The sequence below is a fragment of the Nerophis ophidion genome, linkage group LG13 (assembly GCF_033978795.1).
Source record: "Nerophis ophidion isolate RoL-2023_Sa linkage group LG13, RoL_Noph_v1.0, whole genome shotgun sequence".
Taxonomy (NCBI): domain Eukaryota; kingdom Metazoa; phylum Chordata; class Actinopteri; order Syngnathiformes; family Syngnathidae; genus Nerophis; species Nerophis ophidion.
The window spans coordinates 61,844,713-61,869,104 of NC_084623.1; the positions used below are offsets into that span (position 1 = coordinate 61,844,713).

Sequence of the window (24,392 nt, forward strand, 5' to 3'; positions counted from 1 at the left end):
TCCTTCTCCCAGTCGCGCTCCTTTTTTCCTCCAACTGGACTTCTGCAACAAACCTGCAATCTTTCCCTGCTCTTCCACTTCATCTCTCTTTATAGCTGCTGTGTTCATCTTATCAAGTATCAATTGTCCTAAGGGCCCTATATGTTCCAATGTTTTCCCCATGTCCTGAATAAGTTGTTCTAATTTTTGTTTTGCTTTTGTTACTTTCTTCTCTTTATCTGTTGGCTTTGATCTAGCAGCTAGGGCATTAGCTGTGGGCTGACCGGGCCCCATCCATCATCATCTATTTCTCTATCAAACTCTCCTTCCATTTTTTAACTAGACTCTGAGCTCCACAGTTTTATTGCGACAACAATCTTCCCGGAGATAGCTGCGTTAGCCCACTGCAGTTCTCTGAGAGACAAGCTTCTAGGCCGGCCCTAAAGGTCGGTCCGGTCTCCCACTGGGTGTCCTATCACAAGAATCACAGCGTTTACTCCAAAGATAAGATGTCTCGCTTATCAACTGGGTGGTTCAGCCCTCGCTGCGTGTCTGTTGGTCAGATATGGACGGTCTTCACCGCCCACCCCGCCCTAAACTGTAGCGAATGAACGACGTTCGTTGGCACCGTTAGGTATCCCGTCAGTTCATCAGCCGCAGACCCAGCACACAACGAGTATTCACACAACGATTTACTCAGAGTCTTATTCTCCCCACTTCCCTTCTTACCTCAACAACACTTAAAATACACACACAAAGTTAGTGTCACATACACCTTCGATACCCACACAGTATTTTCTTTAGCTTAAAGTTGTGTTATCGAAAGACTACTCAGTCTCTGTTTTCAACTGCAGTTTCCTTCGACTGTATTTTTCTTCTCCCCTCATTTTTCCCACGTAAAACAACCTATTTTGTTGTTTTGAGGAGTTTTATACAGCGATATTTCAATCTCTCCAAGGTTTATAAACCTATTTTCCCAAACGTTTTTGGAGTTTTCATATCGTAACAACAACTAGAATTTAGGGACCTCAACCCCCGGGACTCTAACCCAGCCGCGGTACTAACCGCTCCTGGACCCCGTCGGATCTCAGGTGGAGTTACGCCACTCTCGAGGTTACTGTGTATTCCTCCTGTATCGAAGTTATTTACACTTCTACTGACTCTTTTAGTTTTTATGTTTTCTTACAAGTACATAGGACAGGACACTATTTTAGTAGTTTCCAATATGCAGAATTTGTTTTAACAGGTTTCTGCTTACCTTATTTGTAAGTGCCGGCTAGTGTCTTTGTCCTTTGTCCATGAAGAAATTTTTTAGGTCCGAATGGTCCTCTCGATGTTCTCCTCACAACTCCCTGTATCCCGGACGAGCCCCCAAATTGTTGAGACGCATTTTTAGTGCCGTCTCACCCGGGCCGGGAGCAGGAAAACAATTCGAGGAGGCAGGAGTTGAGTCAAGTACAAGTATTTTATTTAACGCAGTCTGCAGAGAGCGGAGATCGTATAGTACACTTGAACAGTAGTACCAGGAAAACCCAAAGCGATCTGTCTGAGAGTTTGTTGTACAGTAGCTTATATACCCTGTGCCAGTGGTTATCTGATTGGTCAGTCTACCGACTGACGTCAGTTGCTATGTGTGTCGTGTCTAGGAACTACTCTTAGTTTCCTGTTAAGTTGGTTGTTGCTCAAGCATCTGTTTCCTGTATGTGCAGTGTTTGATTGGTTTCCTGTTAAGTTCGTTATTGTTCAAACATCTGTTTCCTGTAGGTGCAGTGTTTGGCACACTGAGCCAAATTGAGGTCAGGGCGTTTGCTTTGTACACTCATTAACCTCTACCTATTTTGTCAAGGAGCAAGGTCAAATATCCAGACAGATGTGTATACGAAAAGCAAATTAAGGTATACTTAACCAAATATGAGTGCAGGAGTATGTATATGATTTAACATGGCTGAATAATCTAAAAATGTACAAGGTTCACTCAAATCTAGTTAAAAAGATAATACAAAATAATTTCACCCCTGAAAAAAAATGGTGGCTATAAATAATCAAGCCCAAAAATGAGGGATGTCCTGATCAACATTTTTGGCCTGCGATACCAATCACATTTTTGGGGATCAGATGTGATCGACTTTCGAGTTCCAATATGATACAATAGATCAGAGAACTGGACATGTTTGATAGCCAGTAAAGCAAACACAATGTGACCTTAGCATGTTTATAAAACATAAAGACTTAGATGATGTATCACATCTGTGGTGTTGGATGCTACATACCATTGTTTAAACAAAAGAAACGAGCTTAAGCACAAAAAAGAAAAATCGTCATCTCGACCAAAAATGTTGATTGTGAACACATCCAAAAAAAGAAAGAATGGGAAAGGCTGGCATGGAATTCCCTCAGTACAAATGTGATTCTTGTCTGTCCTTTCAGGTTTTCAACCAAGTCTTGGCTCTCCCAGACATGCCAGGTGTGTGGCAGGAACATGATGTTTGGGCTGAAGTGTAAACACTGCAAGTAAGACATTCAATAGTCAGTCTTCTTCCCTTTGAAGATTGTCATTCGTCCTTCCATTTTTCTCTCTACAGGTTCAAGTGCCACAACAAATGTACCAAGGGTGCTCCGTCTTGTCGGATATTATTTCCCACATGTAAGCACTCTCCACAAGCAGGGAAATGTAACAACATACTCATTCAGACTTCTTATTGGCGCAATATATTCCAGAAATGCCAATGAAAGACAAAACAATTGGTAACATTGTGGTATTTGTGCTTCTGGAACTTAAAGTAGCTGTACAGTGGAAAAACATGTTGCCTCTGTATTGGAACTATTATCATATATATCTGATTTATGACACTGAAAGACTTACAAAGTTTGCGAGTTGATAGATATGATCAAAATAGTATCGATCTCACAGAGATTCCAGAGAGATTTTGAGAGATAACGAGGTGATCTGTGAAGTAGAGGAGGAACCACAGATCTCTTCCCCATCAACAACAATGCTAATCAAACAGACTTAGTGAGATCCACCGATTACTTTTCGACAAATTATGATCCAGAACCTTATATGTTTGAGCCCAAGGACAAAGAGGATGAGCAGTATGTTTTACAAGCCGAGTGCTAAACAGATGTAGTTTCATTGTGACTCTATATCATTAGCAGCATTGCTAGGTGCTAAACATACAAACTAACAATAATAATGAAAAATTAAACAAACACTTACTGTAATATTTCCACTCTTGCTGGAAGCTCACATAATTCCATTTAGATGACGATTCAGTCACAATCCTCACTAAGGGTTAAAAAAAAAGTTGCTACAACTAGCGTATTTTTGTCTCTTTTTCGTGTAAGTGGACCAGCATGTCGGTCAATGGCCACATTTGTCTACTAGCAGGTGAGAGATTCGTGAATTATTATCTAGAATTTATTTTTAGCACGTTTGGGACCAAGCAGAAGGAACAACATTACAGGGTAAGCTAGCATTAGCTCACTGCTATCAGTGTGCCACTAAAATAGTCCAATATCTGATACAATAATCTGATACAATAATTCATTAGTTTGTTGGTACTTTGTTACATACATCCAACCCTAACTGACACGTGTGTATAAAATAGAATACTTCTTGTGTGTTGACCATCTTCATGTTGCATCTGACTTGTAGTGCCAAGGATGCACAGAATACTTCTTGTGTGTGTTGACCATCTTCATGTTTCATCTGACTTGTAGTGCCAAGGATGCACAGAATACTTCTTGTGTGTGTTGACCATCTTCATGTTGCATCTGACTTGTAGTGCCAAGGATGCACAGAATACTTCTTGTGTGTTGACCATCTTCATGTTGCATCTGACTTGTAGTGCCAAGGATGCACAGAATACTTCTTGTGTGTGTTGACCATCTTCATGTTGCATCTGACTTGTAGTGCCAAGGATGCACAGAATACTTCGTGTGTGCGTTGACCATCTTCATGTTGCATCTGACTTGTAGTGCCAAGGATGCACAGAATACTTCGTGTGTGCGTTGACGATCTTCATGTTGCATCTGACTTGTAGTGCCAAGGATGCACAGAATACTTCTTGTGTGTGTTGACCATCTTCATGTTGCATCTGACTTGTAGTGCCAAGGATGCACAGAATACTTCTTGTGTGTGTTGACCATCTTCATGTTGCATCTGACTTGTAGTGCCAAGGATGCACAGAATACTTCTTGTGTGTGTTGACCATCTTCATGTTTCATCTGACTTGTAGTGCCAAGGATGCACAGAATACTTCTTGTGTGTGTTGACCATCTTCATGTTGCATCTGACTTGTAGTGCCAAGGATGCACAGAATACTTCTTGTGTGTGTTGACCATCTTCATGTTGCATCTGACTTGTAGTGCCAAGGATGCACAGAATACTTCGTGTGTGCGTTGACCATCTTCATGTTGCATCTGACTTGTAGTGCCAAGGATGCACAGAATACTTCTTGTGTGTTGACCATCTTCATGTTGCATCTGACTTGTAGTGCCAAGGATGCACAGAATACTTCTTGTGTGTGTTGACCATCTTCATGTTGCATCTGACTTGTAGTGCCAAGGATGCACAGAATACTTCTTGTGTGTGTTGACCATCTTCATGTTGCATCTGACTTGTAGTGCCAAGGATGCACAGAATACTTCTTGTGTGTTGACCATCTTCATGTTGCATCTGACTTGTAGTGCCAAGGATGCACAGAATACTTCGTGTGTGTGTTGACCATCTTCATGTTGCATCTGACTTGTAGTGCCAAGGATGCACAGAATACTTCGTGTGTGCGTTGACCATCTTCATGTTGCATCTGACTTGTAGTGCCAAGGATGCACAGAATACTTCTTGTGTGTGTTGACCATCTTCATGTTTCATCTGACTTGTAGTGCCAAGGATGCACAGAATACTTCTTGTGTGTGTTGACCATCTTCATGTTGCATCTGACTTGTAGTGCCAAGGATGCACAGAATACTTCTTGTGTGTGTTGACCATCTTCATGTTTCATCTGACTTGTAGTGCCAAGGATGCACAGAATACTTCTTGTGTGTTGACCATCTTCATGTTGCATCTGACTTGTAGTGCCAAGGATGCACAGAATACTTCTTATGTGTGTTGACCATCTTCATGTTGCATCTGACTTGTAGTGCCAAGGATGCACAGAATACTTCTTGTGTGTGTTGACCATCTTCATGTTGCATCTGACTTGTAGTGCCAAGGATGCACAGAATACTTCTTGTGTGTGTTGACCATCTTCATGTTGCATCTGACTTGTAGTGCCAAGGATGCACAGAATACTTCTTGTGTGTGTTGACCATCTTCATGTTGCATCTGACTTGTAGTGCCAAGGATGCACAGAATACTTCTTGTGTGTGTTGACCATCTTCATGTTTCATCTGACTTGTAGTGCCAAGGATGCACAGAATACTTCTTGTGTGTGTTGACCATCTTCATGTTGCATCTGACTTGTAGTGCCAAGGATGCACAGAATACTTCTTGTGTGTGTTGACCATCTTCATGTTGCATCTGACTTGTAGTGCCAAGGATGCACAGAATACTTCTTGTGTGTGTTGACCATCTTCATGTTGCATCTGACTTGTAGTGCCAAGGATGCACAGAATACTTCTTGTGTGTTGACCATCTTCATGTTGCATCTGACTTGTAGTGCCAAGGATGCACAGAATACTTCTTGTGTGTGTTGACCATCTTCATGTTGCATCTGACTTGTAGTGCCAAGGATGCACAGAATACTTCTTGTGTGCGTTGACAATCTTCATGTTGCATCTGACTTGTAGTGCCAAGGATGCACAGAATACTTCTTGTGTGTGTTGACCATCTTCATGTTGCATCTGACTTGTAGTGCCAAGGATGCACAGAATACTTCTTGTGTGTGTTGACCATCTTCATGTTGCATCTGACTTGTAGTGCCAAGGATGCACAGAATACTTCTTGTGTGCGTTGACAATCTTCATGTTGCATCTGACTTGTAGTGCCAAGAGCAGAATCCGTACCTTCAGATATCAATAATGGAGTGGATCTCGCAGCCAAACTCCCTCTTCAGTTTGCCACTCTACCCAAGGCCAAAGGAGTATGTATTCTTTGTGTTGCCTTCCCAAGACGTGGGGTAAGTAAGAGGATGCTACCAATAGCGTGTGTGCTTTCCCGCAGGATTCGGCTGTCGCTCCAGTCCAGCTGGACTCCAGCAGTAACCCATCATCTACCACCTCCTCCACACCTTCCTCCCCAGCACCTTCTCAGCAGAGTAACCCAGCCAGCGTCAGCGCCACACCCTCACTGAACACACCACCTGGGGGGTCCCGGCATGGCAGCTTTCACTTCCCAGGTCAGCCCGCTGGTCTCACTGACACATGTCTTTGTGTTGTTTGCTAGCAGGCTCCTTTCACAACAATGACAACCATGTTCATTCTTCTTCTATTTGGTGTTGAGGTCATTAGCGTTTGCTGCTGCTGCTTGTTGCTTTCATTAGTAAAAAGTTACTTACTGTTTTGAACTCGCTGTGCTTCTAATGCTGTTTTAATAATAATAATATAAGTTTCAGAATCGACGTTGTAACATACACAAAAGTGACGAATTACTGGTAAGAGTAATGATGTAAGTAATGCTGTAGAATTGAACAGTTATTTGGAACACTGGTGGATGATTGGCAAATAAATCCACCTTTGCTAGAAGGTAAGTAAGTACAAAATGAACAGATGAACATGATTGCTAGTTAAGGCAGTTTATGAACTACATTTAATTAACTTATGGGCAAGAAATACATGTTTTCTCTCTATTTTCAGAATTTCTGACAGCATATGGAGAAATGGTTTTAAGACCTCGTGACATGGCTAATGGTTGGAATATTTGAGTTGAAAATACAATGCAATTAGAATAAGATGCTATCTGCTATGACTGATAAATGTAATTCAAAAATCACTTTATTTTGTCTTCTCTAATAATCAGCGAGACAAACTACAAGCGTTGTGTGGGGTATTTGTTCTATCAGCGACCGGATGAAGGCCATCTTCTCAATTCACGGAAAATTACAAAAATGCTTCCATTTGTAAAAAGAGAAAAGTTAATAATATTTGCGGAAGTTGAAGACAGGGATGATCATTGATGTTTACACGAACACAGACACACTTTGCAGCTAACAGTCCTGACTGTTGTACACAATATTGATTAGTCACTTTCTGATTAGAGGCTCAAACAGATTCAGGTCCAAAATGTTTTGAGGGCATGGTGTATCTTCATTTTGGCTCGACTTTTGCAACTTTCTTGGTGTTGAATATCAACTTATGGCTTCATTAACTCAGCTTTGAATTGAATGAAGAGTTATGGAAGTGAAAGACAACAACTTAACTTGAACTAGTACTTCAGTTCAATACACTGTCCTGTGGTGTTCCACAGGGTAGCGGCCTCTTCACAGCAAATGTGGGAATGAAGTTTTCAAAAGAGCTCACATTTATACAAACTGATCCAACTGTAAAGAGAATTGTTTCAATTGTATGATTCAACATCAATTGCCAATGGTTTTAAATGAGGCCCAAAATAGCAAGTACTAAGTCATGATCACTTCCTGAACAAGTAAACGGATGGTTTCATTGAAAAAGCTGTCCGTAGTCTTCAAATTTCCTTCTGTAAAGCAGATGAATGAAGCTACTTCTGATTATTATCCAATGATTTAGCTTGTTTGAAGTAATACGGCGTCTAAATTGTCAAAAGTGTACACAAAGAAGATCTTATTCCTTCATGAACACTGATGTCAACATCAAGTCCTTTCTTCAACAGATACTACAGACTCCATGTCGACTGGTGGTCAGCAGTCCGACAGTTCCAATGACTCTGGGTAGGAAGAAAACACAAACGTCGAGTGATAAATGTTGTAGACGTCCGTGTAATGTTTCCTTGTTTTCTTTCTTCGTCTGTCAGAGATTCTCAGTCAGCCGTTACTCCGATACAGGTAAAAGGACAGGTGAGTAGCAGCAGTCCATTTCACGCTTGTACCTGTGACTGACACAATGTTCATTCTGTATAATAATCAGTAAGGGATACAGTCTGTGGAGAATGTCTCAAAGTGCCTCATACTGAACAAATAATTCCTCACTAAACATGAGCGACATCAGTCTTTCTTTCCAGGGTGCTCTTAGGGATTCTAGGCCCTCACTGTTTGTGTTGGTTTTAGGAGCAGGGCCAAAAGGCAGGGGTTGAGTATCCGGCTGGGGATGACAGCTTCTCCGTGGTGGACTTTGATGAAGACGGGCTGGATGATCTGCCCTCTTCAGTCCACCGCCGTGGGACCGCTGGACGTTGGAGGCGGGGCATCAATGGTAAAGCCAGTCAGACCAGCGTCTACCTACAGGAATGGGACATCCCGTACGAGGAACTGCAGCTCGGCGAGCTTATAGGCAAGGTAAAGAAAAACACTCTTTTTGATGTTTTTTTTAGATTGGGAAATGTTTGGCAATAACAAAAAAAGTTGTCAGGGCAAAATGAGTAGAACACCTTCAAAACCCTCAAATCTAGACTCTAAACATCCCAGAACAAGCTAGTCAGGCTATTTTTAGACCTCCACCCCAGGTCACACCTCACTCCAACACACTTCTCCAAAGTGGGCTGGCTCAGGGTAGAAGACAGAGTCAAACAACTTGCACTGAGCCTAGTCTATAAAATGTGCTACACCTCCCTGATACCAAAGTACATGTCAAACTACTTCCTTAACGTAAATGACCGCCATAACCACAACACCAGGGGGAGCGCCACAAACCACGTTAAACCCAGATTCCCATCTAACAAAGGTCTTAAATCATTCTCTTTCTATGCCACATCAATGTGGAATGCACTCCCAACAGGTATAAAAGTAAGTGCATCTCTACATTCCTTCAAAAGCGCTCTAAAACAACACCTCCAGGCAGCTTCAACACTTTACTAATACCCTCCTCCATTCACATCCCATCTACCCGGATTATAAACAACCTAATGTAAATAATCAAATGTACTTCTAATGTATATACTGTACTTGTTCTTATGCTATGTGAACTGACTATGTTCTCTGCTGGCTGTACATATCCTACTAAGTCACACCTACACTCTTTCAATGTCCACATTTCTCTGTTGATGCAATTGTTGATGACTGAAGTACTGATATCAACCAAAGCTCCTCATCCCACCCCCCGGATTGTAAATAATGTAAATAATTCAATGTATATACTATGATGATTAACTTGTGTGATGACTGTATTATGCTGATAGTATATATTTGTACCATGAACTGATGAAGGTGGACCCCGACTTAAACAAGTTGAAAAACTTATTGGGGTTTTACCATTTAGTGGTCACTTGTACGGGATATGTACTGAACTGTGCAATCTACTAATAAAAGTTTCAATCAATCAATCAAAACCCCCCTCAAAGTCTCTGAGGTCAGCTGATCAGTTTCTTCTTGTCGTCCCAAAGATCTGCAAAAAATCCAGAGCGGGTTGTGCATTTTCTGCTGTGGCTCCAAAACTTTGGAATGATTTCCTTCGTTTGATTCGGACGCTCCCTCCATGACTTCTAAATCAGATTGTGAAACATATTTGTAATCCTTGGCTTTTAAACCAGCATGTGAGTTGTGTGATTTTAGTCGCTTTTTTTTTCCGTTGCCATATTGATTCGCTTTTGAGTTCCATGTTTTTTACAATTGACTCCTTATTGTTGTCTAAATGTGTGTGTAAGTCCTGTGCAGCACTTTGTGAAACTTGTACTGACGGCAACAGTACCTGGTCTTCCTGTGTCTGCTGTGGAACTTCATCCACGCCAACGTTATCATGGGCACTCATCCTTCTGACAGCCTGGAGAAGAATGTTGTGAGGGAATCTTTGAGTGTGACTTCTGTTCTCTAGGGTCGTTGGGGCAAGGTGTACCGGGGTCGCTGGCACGGCGAGGTGGCCATTCGCCTTGTGGAGATTGATGGCAACAACCAGGAGCACCTGAAGCTGTTTAAGGAGGAGGTGATGAACTACAGGCAGACCAGACACGAGAACGTCATCCTGTTCATGGGTGCCTGCATGGCCCCGCCCCACCTTGCCATTGTCACCAGGTAGACGCCTCTGAGAACTAAATAACATACACACCTCTCAGATATACACAACTAACCACCAATAGGAATTTTCTTAGGATATAACTATGGTGCTCTTAATGGAAATAACTCCTCCCTTGACTCGATCGTCTCGATTCAAATGAATGGAAAGGCCTTTATTTTGTTCGAGGCCACCTGGTAAACACCATCTTAACATGAAACATGGTTTTTGATCAGAAAAACTACATTCCGATTACAAATATTGTTTACAAAAGAATACAATAGAATATAAGTAAATTAACAACATGATCAACTCTATGCCAAGGAGGTGTGTTGCACTGCATGAGGCAAATGGTGGTCATACCAGATACTGACCCCCCTGATCCCCAATAAAGCAAAAGTGCACATTTTAGATTTGGTTTTTGTTGTGAGCAGCCTAAGGCACACCTGTAAAATAATCATGCTGTTTCATCTGCATCTTGATATGCCACACCTGTGAGGTGGGATGGAATATCTTGGCAAAGAAGTAATGCTCACTTACACAGATTTAGACACTTTTGTAAACAATATTTGAAAGGAATAGGTATTTTGTGTATATAGTCAAAGTTTGACATCTTTGACTTCAACTCATGAAAAATGTATATTTCTGTTCCTACTCAGTGGCCTAGTGGTTAGAGTGTCCGCCCTGAGATGGGTAGGTTGTGAGTTCAAACCCTGGCCGAGTCATACCAAAGACTATTAAAAAATGGGACCCATTGCCTCCTTGCTTGGCACTCAGCATCAAGGGTTGGAATTGGGGGTTAAATCTGTTATGGTTATATATATCTATATATATATATAGTTCAAGGGTGGACCCCGAGATGCAGAGAATGGAGGCAAGGTTAGCGATAGTGACAGAAACTAAATATTTAATACGTCAAAATGGTAACTAAGGAAGATGGGACAAACGTGCACACCATGGGAAATATAACAAAGGTAGTCTCTCTCAGAGGCTGGCAGGGAATAGGCCAGGGCGCACACAGCGTGGCAAAACTAGTCCTCAAAACAAGGAGGCTAGAAAAAACAAAAACACAACCAGGTCAAAATACATGAATATACGAGAGCAACATACCAGGGGAGCTGAATGCGAGAGGGACGTGTCAGAGTGGAGTTCAGGAACTATAGTCGGCAAGGACCAGCTGGCGGTGAAGCGCTTAAATACTACCGGGACGTGATTGGCAGCAGGTGTGCCTAGTGAGGGCCAATAGACTGGGGGAAAACACTGACACACCAGATGAGGAGGCAAGTAGAATACAACAAACACAACATAAATCACCAAAAATGATTCCCGGCGTGGCCACCGCTGCTGCCCACTGCTCCCCTCACTTCCCAGGGGGTGATCAAGGGGATGGGTCAGATGCAGAGGACAAATTGATATATATACATATATAAACACAATGTGTAGAACTCTATAAACATATACAGTTGTAAAGTTAGTGTACCTATATAAATATTACATACATGTGTAATGTAATTAAATAAGCATCTAAATACATATGATATTAAAATCATTAACTTCTGTTGTTTTTTAATATTATTTATTCCAACTGTGTGTTGTCTCAGACTAATATGTGATTACGTTACCAGCTGTTATAATATCTCATCTGCGACTGCAATTCTTTAAGTCTGCAAATGAATTGAATTCCAAATTGAAGAGGGACCAAACATGTAAGAATATAGTACAAACTGCAATAAAGCCCTATTTTCCGGGTAATCGTAATATGAATGGGCGCACACACAAACACACATCACAAATGTGCATACACAAATACAGTTTGAATAGAGCTTTGAAATATGATGAAACAAGTGTTTTTACATTTGTAATAACAATTTCTGTATGAGACAAAAACATTTTCAAGGATGCATCATTCTTTTTGCAGTTTCTGTAAAGGTGTGACTTTATACTCTCTTGTAAGAGAAAGGGGTCATTTGTTGGATCTGAATAACACCAGACAGATTGCACAAGAGATTGTGAAGGTAAGAAGCATCAAACTGCAGAACAGAGATTGTGTTAAATATGATTTGTCTATTTGACATTACTTCTACAGGGCATGGGCTACCTGCATGCTAAAGGCATAATTCACAAAGACCTGAAGTCCAAGAATGTGTTCTATGACTCCAACAGAGTGGTTCTAACAGACTTTGGCCTAATCGGGATGTCTGGGGTGGTACAGGAGCGTAGGTATGATGATACCAACTAATCAATGTGTGCCTTGCCCTTGCTTATTGTCTTCCGAAATGTTTGTAGGACAAGAGTCATTAACGTCTTAAGGATACCCCGAGGCTGGATCCACTATCTGTCGCCAGAGATTGTTCGTAAAATGAGCCCAGAGATTGACGAAGACCAGCTGCCGTTCTCCAAAGCTGCAGATGTTTACGCGTTTGGGTATTGTTGTTTTTCTGATTGGAATATGCCTGATCAAGTAATGTGTTCATCAGGAAAACTTTCTATATTTGATAAATGTATATGCTAATTATTGCATGTACACTGACACTAAACTCACAGTGTGACTAACAAACATTTAGGATCCAACTTGGATAACAAATATTGTGATGCAACACAGAATTGAGTCATGTCTGTTTGACCAGAAACTTGGTCAAAAGAGTGTCAAACATGCACAAATACAAGATCTAGATCTAGAGCTGCATGCAAGATTGCACGTGCTCAGGTCTGGATAAGAAAGTAACAATTATGATACGCCAAATGTGTAGTGCATCTGTTACACAGATATCTTTTCAAGTCCCATTTTAGTCAAAAGGGGAACACAAACAAGCAGCTTATGTGAAATAAAACGGAAGTTGAAAAGGTAAGTCTGAACTAAATGATTGTTTTAAACACAAACTTCTGTAGAGTTTTTTCAGAGTGTCAGTGGCTTGTGGTAACCTCAAGGTGTCAGGAAGGGCTCGGTAAACCCATGGTAGAAAAATAAAACCATGACCATGGTGAACCATGGTCATGACCCTCGAATAGACTATAGTATACTTCATTGTCATTTGGCTCTTTTCATTTGGTTCCTGTGACTTCTAGTCCCCGGAATGTTTGGTTCCTGTAGATGTTTGGGGTTTGTGTTTCCAGTTCAGGTAGTTTCTACAAATCAGGCTGACGACATATGGCGGAGTGGTTTACTATATTTCTACACTGACACAATGTAAATTAACACACCATGTTAGGTCACTCTTTGTTCATGAAATAGAAAGCAATAAACAAAAGTCTATGATTTAAGTCAGGCTTTTGTCTGCAATGTCCTACAGACAGAAAGTCATCCTCTCAGTAAATGATTCATCCATGAGGGTCAGGGGATTCCTTTTGGTCAATTTCAGCTGCAATTAACAATATATCAATCATACATGTCAGTGTTTATCTTTACATAACAATATATAAATTATAAATGTCAGTGTTTATCTTCAAATAACAATACATCAATAATAAATGCCAGTGTTTATCTTTACATAACAATATATAAATAATACATGTCAGTGTTTATCTGCAAATAACATCCATCCATCCATTTTCTACCGCTTATTCCCTTTTTTTGGGGTCGCAGGGTGCGCTGGCGCCTATCTCAGCTACAATCGAGCGAAAGGCGGGGTACACCCTGGACAAGTCGCCACCTCATCGCAGGGCCAACACAGATAGACAGACAACATTCATACTCACATTCACACACTAGGGCCAATTTTAGTGTTGCCAATAACAATGTGTCAATAATAAATGCCAGTCTTAATCTGTAAGTGACAATATACAAATAATTAATGTCAGTGTTTGTATGTAAATAACAATATATACATAATAAATGTCAATATTTATCTGCAAACATATAAATAATACATGTCAGTGTTCATCTGTAAATAAGCTTATATAAATAATAAATGCCAGTGTTTATCTCATGAAAACACAGATACAACAGCCTTAGCGTTAGCTTGTTAGCATTAGCATTCCATTTCCTGGGGCTTAGGCTAATAACTACACAAATATATTGTCACTGACTACTTTTACAACATGTAAGAAATTTCTTTGTTATTATTTGATGTTATTTACCTTCCTTCCACTCGTCTGCTGCCTCCTTTATTTCACATTTATCTAACAAAGTCAGATGAAGTCCTTGCCTTCATACTCCACCATTAATATGTCTAATTGAATCCATCCTTTCCTGGTACCAAACAGAAGTTTGTCATCCATGATCTTGAATATTATGTTTGATTGGTAGAATGCACTAATATTTGAAGTGTATCGGGAGTACGGAGGACGAGAGCCAATGCTGAGAAGGTTTGAGGAAAGTGGTACCCATTTCCCCCCACTGATTGATTGATACTTTTTTGATTGATACTTTTATTAGTAGATTGCACAGTTCAGTACATATTCCGTACAATTGACCACTAAATGGTAACACCCCAATAAGTTTTTCAACTTGTTTAAGTCGGGGTCCACATTAATCAGTTCATGGTACAAATATATACTATCAACATAATACAGTCATCACACAAGTTAATCATCATAGTATATACATTGAATTATTTACATTATTTACAATCCGGGGGGTGGGATGAGGAGCTTTGGTTGATATCAGTACTTCAGTCATCAACAATTGCATCAACAGAGAAATGTGGACATTGAAAGAGTGTAGGTGTGACTTAGTAGGATATGTACAGCCAGCAGAGAACATAGTCAGTTCACATAGCATAAGAACAAGTACAGTATATACATTAGAAGTACATTTGATTATTTACATTAGGTTGTTTATAATCCGGGGAGATGGGATGTGAATGGAGGAGGGTATTAGTAAAGTGTTGAAGTTGCCTGGAGGTGTTGTTTTAGAGCGCTTTTGAAGGAATGTAGAGATGCACTTACTTTTATACCTTTTGGGAGTGTATTCCACATTGATGTGGCATAGAAAGAGAATGACTTAAAACCTTTGTTAGATGGGAATCTGGGTTTAACGTGGTTTGTGGCGCTCCCCCTGGTGTTGTGGTTATGGCGGTCATTTATGTTAAGGAAGTAGTTTGACATGTACTTGGGTATCAGGGAGGTGTAGCGGATTTTATAGACTAGGCTCAGTGCAAGTTGTTTTACTCTGTCCTCCACCCTGAGCCAGCCCACTTTGGAGAAGTGAGTTGGGTGGGGTTGTGAGGAAATATTTCATCCAGTAGAAGGTGGACAGTAGTAGGGAAATAAAATAGAGACAATAAGATAAGCAATTGAAAACAATAAGCAATATAACTAATACAAGCACCAAGTAGGACCACTATGATAACATATGAACAAAGGGAATGCTGGCAATTGGTAATGATTTGGTCTGAAGAGGATTTCTGACCCTAACCCTAACCAGGATGACTTGGTTTTGGAGCTGTTGAGTTGGAGAAAGCTGTGTTCCAGCTATACCTTGATCTCCAGACAGGTGGTAAGTATTGACAGAGATGAAAGTGATGATGAAGAAGGGGTTGCAGCTGTGGCATTGACATATACCGTATTTCCTTGAATAGCCTCCGGGGCGCTAATTAATTTAAAACCTCGTCTCACTCCTGCGCTTATCAAAGCATGCGGTATAAGTAGACAGGCGCTAATAATTTTAAAACCTCTTCTCACCTCTGCGCTTACCCATGGCATGCAGTAAAACATTGAGTGAGATAAAAAGAAAAAAAAAGGGAACAAATTATTCTGCGTCTGCGGCCCGGTGGTTGGGGACCACTGCTCTTCAGCATTTCATCGCGCCCACTTTTACATCATGCTGTCTACGTGCATGCCAGGCAAATGCGTTTCGCTGTTTCTTATACGAGATTGCAATGCATACTTGGTCAACAGCCATAACTTTAACACTGATGGTTGTGATATAAACAACTTTAAAACTCCTACTAATATGCGCCACACTCTGTGAACCCACACCAAACACATTTCTGGAGAGCATTGGCTCTGTGGCACATTATAAACGCAGCATAGGGATTACCCATAATGCCGTGCATCCGTGACTCTTGGATATATTATACACGCGCCCCCAACCCCGCCCACCTCAACCAACGCACGGTGAGGGGGGGCGGGGTTGGGGGCACGTGTCTAATATATCCAAGAGTCACGGATACACGGCATTAGGGGTAATCCCTATGCTGCGTTTATTACGCGCCACAGAGCCAATACTCTCCAGAAATGTGTTTGTTATTCTTATTTGGTTAGGGTTCACAGAGTGTGGCGCATATTAGTAAGAGTGTTAAAATTGTTTTATATCACAACCATTAGTGTGATCTGTATGGCCGTGGAACAAGAGCCCTAGTTTACACTTATTAAAGTAAAAGAAAACTCCTCCGCCATTTTGAAAATAACAGCAGGGGAAGCATCACCCGTGACGTTACGAATTTGACCCGGCGGTAAAAGTAAGCATGCGCTTATTAATTTTGTAAGCAAATTTTGCCCGGCAGTAATTCAAGGCAGGCGCATATGACATGCCCGGCGGCTATTGAAGGAAATACGCTAGTTGTGTGATGCCGGGCATCCTCGGACGGAGCCAATGTGGGACTGTGTGTGGCTTTCATTTACAGTGACTCAGGGAAATGTATTCTGTTTGTTTTGTGTGGTAAAACTGGAACCAACAGAGGGTTGTGTCAGTGTGTCCAGTGGTGAAGTTGAGCAGATAGGTCCACAAGGAAGAGAAGGGAGGGAGACATCAGAAGCAGTTCATTTGGGAATGTCACAAGTGCTGTTACAGAACTGTGGGCGGATGATTCTGCTCCGTGGGTATTAGAATTCTTGCTGGTTGGTAGGGGATCACATTCGTATTTACAATCAACACTAAATCATTTAGAACTTTGAATCTTTTCTTCTTGAGTTAGGGTTAGGGTTATGTGTCTCTGCTACAAGAAGCCTACCATAGAAAGTGTAGACTGGAAGGAGATGAGAGGATAATATGTTTTCCCCCCACCATGTGTGATGATAATGAAGAAACACCGACTACACTAATTGTTTGTACAGAAAATACAATTTTGTGTTTGCAATGACCCCAAAGACTGTATTTTAATTGACTTCATGTTTTCTTTGCAGCACAATCTGGCATGAGCTGCATTTCAGAACGTGGCCGATGATCAGCCAGCCCATGGAAGCTAAAATCTGGTTAGTGGGCAGCAGCGAGGGCATCAAGAAGGTGCTAGAAGATTCCACTCTGGGCAAGGAAGTTACGGTGAGTCTAAAACTAAGACTTTTGACATATTTTTTTTTAAATAAACTTTTACCTGCTAATTTTTTTACATTGCCTTTCATGTGTTTATCTTTATTAGGTGTGTGGGAAAGAATCGATTCGAATACGTTGTGCGATTCAGAATCGATTCTCATTTTTAAAAAATCGATTTTTTTTTTTTATCAATCCAACAAACCACTACACAGCAATATTATAACAATGCAATCCAATTCCAAAGGCAAAGCTGAGCCAGCAACACTCAGAACTGCAAATAACAGAGCAATTGAGAGGAGACACAAACACCACACAGAACAAAACAAAAGTAGTGAATATTATCAACAACAGTATCAATATTAGTTATCATTTCAGCATAGCTGTTACGCTTGTGTGGCATTGTAATGCAGGATTCGGTCCTCCGTGGATGCGTCAGCAAGAACACAGCAAAAAGGTAAGAACTAAGGGATTTATTAAACACAAGGAGCTATGAACAAAAACACTGATACAAATAGAAAAGGCAAATAAAAGCGCTAGCATGGAAAGCTAGGACAAACAAACTGAAACCCAAGGGCACACAAAAGGAAATACAAAACAACTAGCGTGAAAGCTAGGAATAAAAATAAAGCTTAGCGTGAGAGCTAGCGAAAACGAGAGTGAGAGACAAGTCGTAAACAGATGTATGTGAACAAACTAAGATCCGACAATCAGTGAACAGAAAACGCTGGCTTATAAACAGGTGGTGATTAGTAAAGACAGGTGTGCTGGAAAAGAGAGTAGCAGCTGAAACTAATGAGTGACCATGGAAACGAACGAAACAGGAACTAAGTATGTCAAACCGCAGAGTGATATAAAAATGGAACAAAAATAACAATATGGTGATGATCCGACCATCGGATCACAACAGTATCCCCCCCCAAAAGAGACAGATACCAGATGTCCAAAAAAAATACAACAAAGAATGCAAAGAAAAACTAGAACCCCCTCCCCACAACAAGAAAATCCGCAGAAGAAGGGAGGGCGGAGGGAGGTCACGGCGGAGGGTCACCAGGTCGCGTGTCCCCGAATCCACCGAGGAATAGCAATGTGGCGGCGGCGGATGGAACGCCGCTGCCGAAAAAGTTTTGGCGGCCGACCTTGAAAAGGCCACATCAGTGGCCGCCTTGCAGGATGAGGTGCACGGCGAGGCGGACGACCTCGCAGAGGCCACACCTGTGGCAGACGTGGAGGAGGCTTGGCAGCAGCAGACGAAGGTGCGGGGGCTGCAGCCGAAGCAGGTGCAGAGGCCGGCGGAGGAGCAGGCGCAGGCTTCAGCCGAGGAGCAGGTGCAGAGGCCGGCGGAGGAGCAGGCGCAGGCTTCAGCCGAGGAGCAGGCGCAGGCTTCAGTCGAGGAGCAGGCGCAGGCTTCAGTCGAGGAGCAGGCGCTGGCTTCAGCCGAGGAGCAGGCGCTGGCTTCAGCCGAGGAGCAGGCGCTGGCTTCAGCCGAGGAGCAGGCGCTGGCTTCAGCCGAGGAGCAGGCGCTGGCTTCAGCCGAGGAGCAGGCGCTGGCTTCAGCCGAGGAGCAGGCGCTGGCTTCAGCCGAGGAGCAGGCGCTGGCTTCAGCCGAGGAGGAGGCGTTGGCTTCAGCCGAGGAGGAGGCGTTGGCTGCAGCCGAGGTGCAGGTGCTGCAGCCGAAGAAGGCGGCGTCGTGGAGTCTGGCGTAGTCGTCGCCGTCGTGGAGGTCGGCGTAGTCGTCGCCGTCGTGGAAGAAGGCGTAGTAGTCGGCGTCGTGGAAGAAGGCGTAGTAGTCGGCGTGGAAACCGCAGTTGTCGACGCAGGTGTTGGAGTGGGTTCCAACTTAAGAGCTGGTGCGAACTCCAGCTTTGGAGCTGGTGCTGGAGTGGGCTCCAGCTCTGGAGCTGGTGATAGAGTGGGCTCCAGCTTTGGAGCTAATGCTGGACTGGGTTCCAGCTTTAAGGCTGGTGCTGGAGTGGGTTCCAGCTTAGGAACAGGTGCTGGTGCGAGGACCAGGAAAGAGTCGATTGCTGGCGTGAGAACCAGACTAGGATTCGGTGCTGGTGTGTGAACCAGGCGAGAGACCGAAGCTGGTGTGGGAACAAGGTTAGGAACCTCTTCTGGTGTGAAAACCAGGCGAGAGTCTACTTTTGGTGTAAAAACCAGGTTAGGGACAGTGCCGAACATCGGTGGTGGAGGACGTGCTGGAGGTAATGACCTCGCAAGTCTGAACACCGGTGGAGGAGGTCTACTTGGTCGTTGTGATTTGACCGGGGGAAACACAGGTGGAGGAGGTCTACAAGGCCGTTGAGACTTGGCCGGGGGAAAAACAGGTGGAGGAGGTCTACAAGGCCGTTGAGACTTGGCCGGGGGAAACACAGGTGGAGGAGGTCTACGAGGAAGAGCTAAGCGGAATACAGGTGGCGGCGGCCTAGGAGGAGCTAGCGGTTTAACGGGCCGAAAAACAGGTAAGGGTGGCCTCATAGGAGGTTGCGGTTTGACAGTTTTAAGAAATGGTAGCGTCTGCGCTACCTCCGCAACACAGCTATAGGCCATAGCCCCCCCCTCCAGACGGGAATCCCAGACCCGTTCCCTGTGGTCAGGGACTGACCATAAGGGAGGGTGGTGGGAGGTTTGGAGGCGGGCAGACTCCTCCCCTCTATATTGTCCAGAGTGTCCCTTTGAAAAGGGAGAAAAAACCTTGGACTTGGGCTGGGAATGAGGTTTTACAGGTGGAGTTGAAAAAGCAGATGGTTGGGATTTACCAGAATAATAAAAAGCAAAAATGTCCTGGAAATTCTGTATTTTATTATTAATGTTATTGTCATTTGAAAATGGATGAGAAAGAGAATCTTCCCAAAAAAATTCCTCATTGATGATGTCATCAACGGAGGACGGGTTTGCGTTACCGGGAGGCGTCGACGAAATGACGTCATCTGCGCGGGACACAAGTTGAGAATTTGCCCAGTCGGTAAAACTGTTAGCAAAGTGTGTTATTGGGTCCCCAAACAATGGTGTAGGGGTTTTGTATGCGGACTGTAGGTTGCTGTGTTTATGAGGAGGGAGGCATGGAGTGGGAAAGTCACTGTCACGGGACGAAGCCATCGTTCGCGGCTTCCGCCTACGCGGACGAGCGCGAGCGCTGCGGGAGGGAAACTCACCGGACCGGGAAACATCGATGGGGATCAGGGTTCCATCCGGACCCCACATGATACTTTCATCCGGGTTGCATCGGAGAGTCTCTGCCTCCATCGCCCGAAACACAATCCATGTACCTTCATCGAAGGCGTCCTCGTGGTTGCCAGACGCGAAGGAACCATTCTTTGGTCGGATCTTACTGTTACGCTTGTGTGGCATTGTAATGCAGGATTCGGTCCTCCGTGGATGCGTCAGCAAGAACACAGCAAAAAGGTAAGAACTAAGGGATTTATTAAACACAAGGAGCTATGAACAAAAACACTGATACAAATAGAAAAGGCAAATAAAAGCGCTAGCATGGAAAGCTAGGACAAACAAACTGAAACCCAAGGGCACACAAAAGGAAATACAAAACAACTAGCGTGAAAGCTAGGAATAAAAATAAAGCTTAGCGTGAGAGCTAGCGAAAACGAGAGTGAGAGACAAGTCGTAAACAGATGTATGTGAACAAACTAAGATCCGACAATCAGTGAACAGAAAACGCTGGCTTATAAACAGGTGGTGATTAGTAAAGACAGGTGTGCTGGAAAAGAGAGTAGCAGCTGAAACTAATGAGTGACCATGGAAACGAACGAAACAGGAACTAAGTATGTCAAACCGCAGAGTGATATAAAAATGGAACAAAAATAACAATATGGTGATGATCCGACCATCGGATCACAACAATAGCAGTGATTACAAATCCCTCATTGACATTATCATTAGACATTTATAAAAATAATCAAAAAGAACAATAGTGTCACAGTGGCTTACACTTGCATGGCATCTCATAAGCTGGGACAACACACTGTGTCCAATGTTTTCACAAAGATAAAATAAGTCATATTTTTGCTTCCTTTAATAGTTAAAACAAATTGACATTATTGCAATCAGTTGATTAAACATTGTCCTTTACAACTATAAAAGTTTAAAAAAAAAATCTGCTACTGTGCTAGCATGTCAGCAGACTGGGGTAGATCCTGCTGAAATCTATGTATTGAATGAATACACAATCCTTTTCAATCGGAAAAATATCGTTTTTGAAATGAGAATTGGAATCGAATCAAAAAAAATCGATATATTATCGAATCGTCACCCCAAGAATCGATATTGAATCGAATCGTGGGAGACCCAAAGATTCACAGCCCTAACACTTATACTGAATACGCATTCTTGCAACCTTGTAAAACTACTACAAATATGAATTTCTCTACGAGAGTAATACATTATTTCTCTATAAATTGTTATGAATTAATGAATGGATTAGACCAATACATCAAGCAAAGTACTACTATGATCCGGTTTCTTCAACTGTTCAAAGTGTTTTCAAAAAAGAAGAATCCTGATCGACACTTGGACCTTATCCACAAGTGAAAATCTCACACATCTCATTATTTCAATGACATCTTGCCTGACTAATATTTGATATATTTGTATCATTATTATGTTTCTATTTGTTTGTGTCACTGATTGAGCACATGAAGTAAAAAACAAAACAAAGTGCAAGCAATTGCTAGGTAACAGATATAGGAATCAATAAGTTATGTTTCTTCCTACTCCTTTTCAGACATGTTGTAAGAAGGAACTAGGAATATGTGCCACACCATGTTGTGACTGTCTGTCTCCTCAAGAAAATAATTCCATAACCATAGGAATTAAATAAAGAATGAAAGATATACAGGAATTCTGACAGTCATGATAACCGTTTGTTGCTGCAAGCAGTCATACCTGGAATTGATTTGTAAGCCTACAAATAATTTACAGGTGCTTTTCCATCATTTTTTTTTTTTTTTTTGTGGTTCTACAACAGGAGATCCTTTCTGCCTGCTGGTCCTTTGCAATTTCGCACAGGCCAACCTTCACACAACTAACTGAGCTGCTGGACAAACTACCAAAACTGAACCGCCGGCTGTCCCATCCTGGACACTTCTAGAGCTTGACCAAGTATCACAGAAGATGACCGTTCATAATCCTGAAGGACCCAATTGACAACCTAATGATACTGATATTCAAGAAAGGAGTATGACACCTGTCTATATATATATATACATATATATATATATATATATATATATATATATATATATATATATATATATTTATATTTATATATATATAGAGGGAGAGAGAGAGAGAGAGAGAGACAACTGTGTTAATAAGACTTTTAATGAAGCTGAGGAGACTTTTCCTAATGAGACAACAAAGTTTGTATATGTGTACACAAAGGTGGAACTGTTATTGTGTTCTTTATATTTTAGTTGCCTGTTATTTAAGTTTTTGCCTTCTAATCACTCTTATTACTTTCCTTTAAATATTGATCAATTCCCATTCCTGCTCCTGTTGCACCTCATCACCATGATCCACCTTGTCATCCCGATATTTTCTTTTATTTATTGCTCCTAATCGTTCTTTCGCGTTGGTTGTCTTCTCTTTTTTATTTTCCTGAGTTGTGCCTGGGTTGTAATCATCATTATGAATGGATAAAATGGAAATTGTGGATACAATACAATTCAAATAAATATAAATGAAACTTTATTTAGAAAAAGCCTTTAATCACAAGTGTCCTTGTGGTTAGGTTTAGTGGTAGGGTCGGGGAAAGGGTAGTTGGAAGGGAGGAGTGTGCACAGTCCATCAACAGTCTGCCTAGGCCACGCCCCCGCCCAAACGCAGGACATCCCGAGGACTCTGCAATTAAGCAATCCGAATCGGGAACGCCTGCGCCACAGCGAGACCCCCTGAAAGGACCCTGAAAAGCAAGCAATCCGAGACAGGCGTTAAATGCAATGACGACACATGCGGACAAACATCCAGCGACGCGCGTTTCGGTTAGGGTTAGGGTTAGGGTTGGGTTGGGGTTGGGGTTGGGGTTGGGGTTGGTTTGTGGTTGGGGTTGGGGTTAGGGTTAGGAGAGAGAGAGAGAGAGAGTGAGATAGAGAGAGAGAGAGAGAGAGAGAGAGAGAGAGTGAGTGAGAGAGAGAGAGAGAGTGAGAGAGAGAGAGTGTGAGATGAGAGAGAGAGTAAAGGTTAGGTTTAGGAGAGGAGAGGGAGAGGGATAGAGAGAGAGAGAGTGTAAAAAAGAGAGAGAGAAGAGGGAGGGTGTGCTCGCTCCATCACAACCTGTCCAGGCGACGCCAAGCCGAACGATGGACACCCAAGGACCTGGAAGAAATCGAATCGGGGCTTTAAATGAAGTGACAAACACATGCGGATAATATCCAGCGACGCGCGTTTCGGCCTTTCAGGCCTCGTCAGGCTGGCTGGGCCACGCCCACTGGAGCTCTTCTCCTTCTCCAGTGGGTAAAGGGTGCTTCCTTGAAACCCCGTGGTCGAGACGGCTTCCCTATGTGTCCTCGGGCAGGAGGGTATCTCATGAACTGCCGGAGAGGGAATGAGCCTGGGCTCCAAATGGAGGAGGTTATATAGTGTGCTGCAGTGGGCGTGGCTAGTGCTCACAACTACAGCGGAGTCAAAAGACTCTCAAAATAACATCCTACATATGTGAAGCGTCAAATCGACATATTATGGTGCAACACATAGTGGACAAACACGCCGTGGACTATCGGAATGTTTGACCAAAAGCAATAAAATGTTTGCTTTGATATACCTTTCCCTCCATTTGGAATGTGTTCAAATCAGTCTAAAAGTTCGACTTGTTGTAACGTCACGACACCCGCACTGTGAAACGATTTGTACTCACCGAGCAGGCCACCCAGAGTGACAATCATCGCAGGCAGGACGCCACCCGAAACAAGGCCGGAGGCACTGGCGTGTCAGGTTTGTGGTTGGGGTTGGGGTTAGGGTTAGGAGAGAGAGAGAGTGAGATAGAGAGAGAGAGAGAGAGAGAGAGAGAGAGAGAGAGAGAGAGAGAGAGAGAGTGAGTGAGAGAGAGAGAGAGAGAGTGAGATGAGAGAGAGAGTAAAGGTTAGGTTTAGGAGAGGAGAGAGTAAAGGTTAGGTTTAGGAGAGGAGAGGGAGAGGGATAGAGAGAGAGAGAG

General features: G+C 42.6%; 1 protein-coding gene across 21 annotated transcripts in view; it reads left to right on the plus strand.

Moving 5' to 3' along the window:
* LOC133564847 (kinase suppressor of Ras 1-like) overlaps positions 1-22,431 on the plus strand; it is a 51,881-nt gene extending 29,450 nt beyond the window's left edge. For 18 of the 21 annotated variants that reach the window (XM_061919369.1, XM_061919378.1, XM_061919375.1 and 15 more), the window contains 14 exons: positions 2,407-2,490; positions 2,562-2,623; positions 5,965-6,062; positions 6,143-6,317; positions 6,775-6,828; positions 7,766-7,823; positions 7,907-7,949; positions 8,160-8,387; positions 9,859-10,055; positions 11,954-12,050; positions 12,122-12,255; positions 12,322-12,459; positions 17,101-17,236; positions 22,209-22,431. In XM_061919369.1, coding sequence (XP_061775353.1) covers positions 2,407-2,490; positions 2,562-2,623; positions 5,965-6,062; positions 6,143-6,317; positions 6,775-6,828; positions 7,766-7,823; positions 7,907-7,949; positions 8,160-8,387; positions 9,859-10,055; positions 11,954-12,050; positions 12,122-12,255; positions 12,322-12,459; positions 17,101-17,236; positions 22,209-22,331 — 1,627 coding nt within the window. In that variant the 3' untranslated portion in view covers positions 22,332-22,431. The remainder of the gene's footprint in view (positions 1-2,406; positions 2,491-2,561; positions 2,624-5,964; positions 6,063-6,142; positions 6,318-6,774; positions 6,829-7,765; positions 7,824-7,906; positions 7,950-8,159; positions 8,388-9,858; positions 10,056-11,953; positions 12,051-12,121; positions 12,256-12,321; positions 12,460-17,100; positions 17,237-22,208) is intronic. The other 3 variants (XM_061919362.1, XM_061919366.1, XM_061919364.1) reach the window with 3 other exon arrangements.
* The last annotated feature ends 1,961 nt before the right edge of the window (positions 22,432-24,392 follow it).